At 42.6% G+C, this 6,711-nt stretch overlaps 1 protein-coding gene across 2 annotated transcripts in view; it reads left to right on the top strand.

The window, feature by feature from the left end:
- Window positions 1-5,126, top strand: part of KIAA0040 (KIAA0040 ortholog) — a 35,857-nt gene extending 30,731 nt beyond the window's left edge. For both annotated transcript variants that reach the window (XM_027868432.1, XM_027868431.1), the window contains one exon: window positions 4,293-5,126. In XM_027868432.1, coding sequence (XP_027724233.1) covers window positions 4,446-4,736 — 291 coding nt within the window. In that variant the 5' untranslated portion in view covers window positions 4,293-4,445 and the 3' untranslated portion in view covers window positions 4,737-5,126. The remainder of the gene's footprint in view (window positions 1-4,292) is intronic.
- The last annotated feature ends 1,585 nt before the right edge of the window (window positions 5,127-6,711 follow it).

Genomic DNA, 6,711 nt, shown 5'->3' with positions numbered 1-6,711 from the left:
GATTTGTTTCAAGATCTATATCCTGAACCCCAAGATCAGACAGTGACTCCAAGAAAGACCAGGGCTGCTGAGAGAATGTATTCTTTGGAAGACATCAGGATAGCATGCTAAAAGAGAAGGGCCCCTGTACTCAGAAGACCTGAGTTTGAATCTAGATTCCATTGCATAGCAACTTGTGACCTGGGGCAAATCAAGGGGTGGATGGGGAGAGGACTGGCTAGGAAAGAAGGAAACCTTTTTTGCTGCCAAGCTAAATAGCATTTCACTGAGCAACTGCATCTCCTTCCCTCCCTTCCCTGGGTCAGACCATGGCGTTCTCAGCTGCCCCACAAAGATTCCAAACATCTTCTGCAAGAAACCTTCACCAAACTGAAATTCTCAGTTGGTATTGCTAGATACCAGAATCCAGAGTCACCATCATAAGGCAGTAGACTGGTCTTAAAGGACCAGGTCCCCTGTGACTCACAATTCATCTTAAATAGGGAGGTGACCTGTGATTTTTTTTTTAATTCTGGGAGGGGATAAGAAAAAGAGCAGGAGTAGGCAAAGAAAGAGGTAGCATGGTAATAGGAAGTGGAAAGGAAATGCAAAAAGCAAAAAGAAATTTATCACTGCAGTCCTCCTCTATCTCCCAGAAAGCAGTCTTTAGCTAATACCTACTGCTGTCCTCAATCCAAAATAAATTCACTTCTCTCTAGCCAGAATAACTGCCCACCTTCTGTTGCAGTCACAGGTATAGATCCACAATAGTCTGCAGTCTTGGGTAAGTCACCAAAGGAAGGGTCCTTCTGTTCCCCCTCCTCAGGGTACATTTTTGGGGCCAATGGATTGAAAGGAGGCCCTGTGCTAAATCTTTCTGGGGAAGATCCTAGAATTTTCACAGGTGCCACTAGAGAGGAATTCAGCTGTTTTCTTGAAATGATAGTACAGCAGCTCATAAATGGGAATGAAGTTCCATAGATTAGTAGAGGTCTTAATAGACCTAGAGGAGAATAGTTAGCCTCAACAGAAATAAAGGCCACCTTTCCCACAAATGCTAATGAATGCTCTCTTTGTAGTCCAATAAGTAACTTCCCTGGTACCAAAGTGAATTATTGACTCAGTATAATCTCAAAAAGAAACATGTTTATATAAAAGCCATAGTAAATACAGGAGGGAAGGGGCTTGTGTTTGGTGTCAGAGAGGGGGATATGCAAGTGACCTAAGAACTCAGATGCAATCATCTGTTTAAGTTTATTGAGCTGCCTAAATTCCTCCTTGCTTTTAAACTCAATTTAATTTTTTTCGATTTAATTTTAAAGTTAGCATTTTATCATATGACCCTGTGATTTTTGTCTATATAGGGGGCTCTTAGGACATTCCCTCCAACAACTGCTTTACAGCTTCTAGTCCTGGAGAGTTTTCTGGGGATACTTGAAAGTTAAATGACTTATCCAGGGTCACACAGTCAATCTGTGTCAGAGGCAGGATTTGAACTGGGTCTTCATGATGCTATCTACCTACTCATAACTGTTCGTCCTGACGTGGGTCCTTTGCCCTTTGAGATAATAATAGTTTTTGTTTGAGCAGCACCTTTAAAAACATGATCAAATTGCTTTCACATCTTCTCCTGCTTAGAAATCCTTGTGGAGGAATTTTGGGAGCCCCAGGACATCTGGGAAGAGTGTCAGCTTGGAAAAAAGGTCTCAAGTGTTAATACACCAGGCCGGAGCAGAGGCCTTTTAGCCTCTAGGGAGTCTAAACAATAGCTTTAGGTTTAGGTGTGAAGCATAAGCAGGAGAAGAGCAAAAAAAGGTGGAAAGAAAAATCAGTAGTTCTCTTGAGACATGCACCAGATTTGTATTCAGGAGACCTGGGAAGAAAGACTGTTAGCTGCCAGGCTCAATAACTTTTCACTGAACAACTGCATCTCCTCCTGCCTCTTCCCTGGGTCAGACCATAGCATTCTCAGCTGCTTCCTGCCATGCCTAAAGATTCCAAACATCTCCAGCAAGAAACCTTCAGCAACCTGGAATCCTCAATCCCTGTTACTAGATGTCAGACTCCAGAGTCAGAAGGCTGCAAACTGATCTAAAGCCTGAGTCTGAACTCTACCTTACCATCTATATAGAACCATCTTTGTATCTCTGGGGCTCAATCTCTTCCATGAACTAGATGGTCTCAAAGGTTCTTCCAACTCTAGATCTCATGAACCTATGTTTCATTTATATGGTAGTTTGTAAATTTAAGATCCTTGAGACAGGTCCAGGAGCTTATCCATAATTGTACGTTCCCTATACACAATAGGACTTTAAAAGATACTTATTGTTAAATGATTGATTAATTGAATGAATGGATGAGAAGGAAGAAGGGATAAGATCTGGGTCTGTGATTTCATTGATACAAGGAATTCCAGTGAGAAACAGAGAGACAGAGACAGAGACAGAGAGAGATAGAGTCACACAGACAGAGAGAGAGAGACACAGAGAGAGAGAGAGAGACAGTGAGATACCCTCTCCCAGTGCAGGCCAGCATCTTCTCTGCAACCTACAGGCTTAAAGAGTTTCCTAGGACACTGAGAGATTAAGTGATCTCTCCAAGGTCACACAGCCAGAATCTGTGAGAGATAGAACTGAGATCTTTCAGGCTAGCTCTCTATCCAGTATGCCACACTGCCCCTGAAGAAATAAGGTGCTAATCCGAAGAAAGTGGTTCTGAGTTTCCTTTGAAAGAAGGCTGGAAATATTGTCAGAGCTCCCTTAAAGTCAACAGGACTAGTTGACGTCAAAGGGAGGCTATGTAATGAGTTTGTGTGTTTGCTCGGTTCTCCAGGCCCAAGAAGTATTCACACAGTCTCCTGAGCTTGGCATGTGAATTTTCACAACCTTTTTTTTTTCTGTTGAATGATGAATTTGATTTTAAGCTAGAGTAGTCACGTAGTTTTTATAAACTTATGCTCGAATAGGGCTTGGGTTGCTGTTTATTTTATGTGTCTCTGGGCCTTTTTGAGGCATCTATTGCTATAATGCTTAGAATCTGGGAGAATGATGGGAAATAAATCTCTTCCTGGCCTCTTTTCCATGACACTTGTGTGAATTTTGACGTGATTATGGGGAATAGTCAGAAATGGTGAAATTCTATAAATCTTATGCTCCTATCCAAAAATGAATTAAATATAATCACAAGGGGTAGAAAGGAAGGTGGGGGCCAATCCACCCCTTATCACAGAATTATAGCATCATTCAGAACTGGGAGAGCCAGCCGCTCATTGCCTGTGAGGTCTCAGAGAAACCAGCCTGGACCAAGAAATTCTCCAGGTTTCAGTGCTCACTATGAATCCTTGGGCCAGTGATTTCATCACACTGTGTCTAATACTAACTCATAAAGGAATTGTGATCTGGTGAGCAGACCCTACCCCTGTGAAACTTAAGGTCATTAAAGTCTGTACACATATACACACAAGCATTTACATATTATTTGTTCTTGTTCATCTATTTATTTATATGATAGGCAACCCAGCATAGAGCATAGAGGGTCATCCTTGGAGTTGGGATTGTTGGGAGGATCAAATGAGTTGTTTGTAAAGCTCTTTATAACTCTATGGATAGGGAAAGAAACTATTGGAGTAGGAAACTCCCTCTATCAATGCAGTTCAGCACCTTATCCACAGTTTATGATCTTGGAGAGTTTCCTGGGACAGTGGAGGTCAAGTGACTTGTTCAGGGCCATACATCATTAATGTGTGTCAGAAAGAGGCCTTGAACCTGGGTCTTCCTTGCTCTAGGGCCAGGAGTTTGGAAGAGATTTTGGGGAAGAGCCAACAAGAGGCAGTTTCTATCAATCTTGCTCCACTAGCCAAAAATGAGTTAATATAATAGTAAGGAATAGAAAGTCAATCGACCTCTTGTCATAGAAGCATAGATCATAGCATAACTCCCTAGCCATGCTACCTTCCATGTAATTATAAAGGGTTGCATCTGTGACAATTCCATCGACAAGTATTTATAAAGTGCCAGCATTCTCCAGGCACCATGCTAAGTTTCAGGGCTACAAAGACAAAAGTGAACTGGTCCCTGCCCTCAAGGAGTGTGTGTTCTATTTGTTATTATGATGCTGATTTTTCTGTTGTGGTACAATCTCCCTCCCTCTGGTCACTGGTCCCCCATAAAATCCCATTGAGTTTATTTCTAATGCCCCCTTCCTTTTCCAGGCCTAAATGGACAATGGTAAACAAGAGGTCCAGCCTACCCAGGCTTAAAGCCCATGATCTCACTGATAGGATTGTAAGTTGCTGTCATCTTCTGTCTCTTCAGGTGCTATCTGCTGGGATTTCCGGATCTTCCTCATCTTCTATAAAGACAGGAGCCAGAGGAAGGACCACACATCAAAGAGAGAGAGAGTCAAGCTGAGCCAGTGGAAAGGTGGTGAGCAGGAAGATTTAATCTGCCCTGATTTAGTCAACTCCCATGGAGAAAATCAGCTCTTTCTTCAGCAGCCTCTGGAGCCTCATCTACAGCAAACATGAGCAGGGTCTCTTCAACACCATCTGCCTGGGGATTCTCCTGGGGCTGCCCATACTGGTCCTTTTAGCCCTCTTCTTCATTTGCTGCCATTGCTGCTGGAGCAGGCCAGGCAAGAACAACGGGCCTTCAGAAAAGAACAAGAAGAAGAAGAAGAAGAAAGGTGAAGAGGATCTATGGATCTCTACTCAACCCAAGCTTCTTCAGCTAGAGAAGAGGCCATCATTACCTGTCTAACAGGAGGAAGGAAGTAAAGGCATCCTCCTCCTGAGACTTGGGATCTTAGATCCAGCCACCAATGTCCAGGGAAGAAGAAATCCATGACATGGCTACCTAGGTCCCCAGAGTGACTTCTAAACTAAAAAACTCCAAAGCTAGCAAACAAAACAGCCTGAGAGCCCTCAAGGCAAGCAGGCCTATATTTACACATGCAAGGCATATTTTAGTCAATCTGGCCTAGCCACTGTGGATGTTCAAGAGATGAGAAATATTTAACAATACCTATTGCAATAGGTACATGCACATGCTCATACCTACATTAAAAAGGGCAAATAGGGGCAGCTAAGTGGTGCAGTGGATAGAGCACCGGCCCAGGATTCAGGAGGACCTGAGTTCAAATCCAGCCTCAGACACATAACACTTACTAGCTATGTGACCCTGTGCAAGTCACTTACCCCCATTGACTAGCAAAAAAAAAAAAAAGGCAAATAGCCATACTTGGGTATGTGCAACTATACCCGAGGGCACAAATGCACTGTTAGGCACAAGCTTTGGTAAGGCTTGTGAATGTATCAAAAAAAAGAAGAAAAAAAAAAAGCAGCACACACACACACACACACACACACACACACACACACACACACACCCCCAACCAGGTACATAGGTAGGTGAACAAGTACATTACACACCTATATTCACCAGTTCACATCTGTATAGTCTCTTGTAAAGACATGCCCATCTCTGTGCATGTGTACAAACATTTTTAAAATGTCAGGAATGCTTTGCTGACCACTGTCTCCATTGCTCAAAATTCTAGATATAGGTCAAGTTGTAACTGGCATAGGCAAATCAATTGTGGGGCAGGGAGGATTTTTAGGTGTCTCCCTCCCTGCAGGGACAGTTAACCTTTCACCTAGAAGTGCCCATGACACTTCTCATTGGGCAGTCCAAGACCTCTTGGGGTCCTCAGATATTATACAAATATTGATTCACATTTACATGCCATGTCCCAGTGTTCTTTACCCTCACACTGGGTTAACAGCTAAAGTTATTAACAGGATGGATCAGATTGCATTTCTGCTCTCCTTACCTGGGATACAAGTGTTATACTTCCAAACCCCATTTAGTGTTCAGTTCCCCCACTCAGGGCTTAGGGCTTTCCTCCTAGCAACAACTAAGAGAAGTGCCTAAAAAAGCCAGGTGGATGTTAATGGCCAGGAAGTTGTGGAAAACCAATGGGTAGGTTGACTGTACTATTATCATGTCATATACCTGTGTGGACATGGTTGTTCAGGTGGAGAGATGTAAAATAGACGTGGAAATTCGAGGTATGTTATACATAGTGAAAGAAGCTAAGGAGCCAATGCTGGAATTTGCATGTTGAATCCAACAACCATAAGGTTGATGGGAACCCAGTTGGATGGGCACATGTTATATTGGAAGTAGGAGGCAAAGGCATAAAAGAATAAAAAGGATGATACTGAAAGAAATCAATGAAAGCCAGTGGATACGATCCAGATGCATTTTCTAAAGATCCACACTGCCAAGGGACCATTATATGCTGGAAAACCTCAGAATGAAGCCTGGCAGGCTTTTCTCCCTGTTTATCACAAGACCCAACATAAAGCCTTGCTCTTAGCTGACAGCTGGTGAATTGCCAAATATGACAATGCTGATGATCATTGCAAGGGTGAAATTTTAACATCTCACCAACTCAAAACAAAGCCCCTACCCATCTAAGTGAATACACCAATTTCTCTAATGGAAAAAGAGTTGTATATTGAATCTGGAGAGTAAGGTACAAGAAAGAAACAATAGAATGGTGCAGATGTTTGCAGAGATGGTTATGTATAAGCCTACATCCATAGTAAGCATACATTCAAGATATATCCCCAGTCCATCCAAGGCCAAAGAACTTTGGAAAGTAGGCCACCATCCTTATGGAAAATGTGAAGAACAGTCAATCCCAGTTAATAAAGAGTGTGTTTCAAAA

This window comes from Vombatus ursinus, unplaced genomic scaffold (assembly GCF_900497805.2).
Source record: "Vombatus ursinus unplaced genomic scaffold, bare-nosed wombat genome assembly UNPS02014789.1, whole genome shotgun sequence".
NCBI classification, from domain to species: domain Eukaryota; kingdom Metazoa; phylum Chordata; class Mammalia; order Diprotodontia; family Vombatidae; genus Vombatus; species Vombatus ursinus.
Note: the sequence above shows the minus strand (reverse complement) of the source record. Positions and strands in the feature narration are given on the sequence as shown.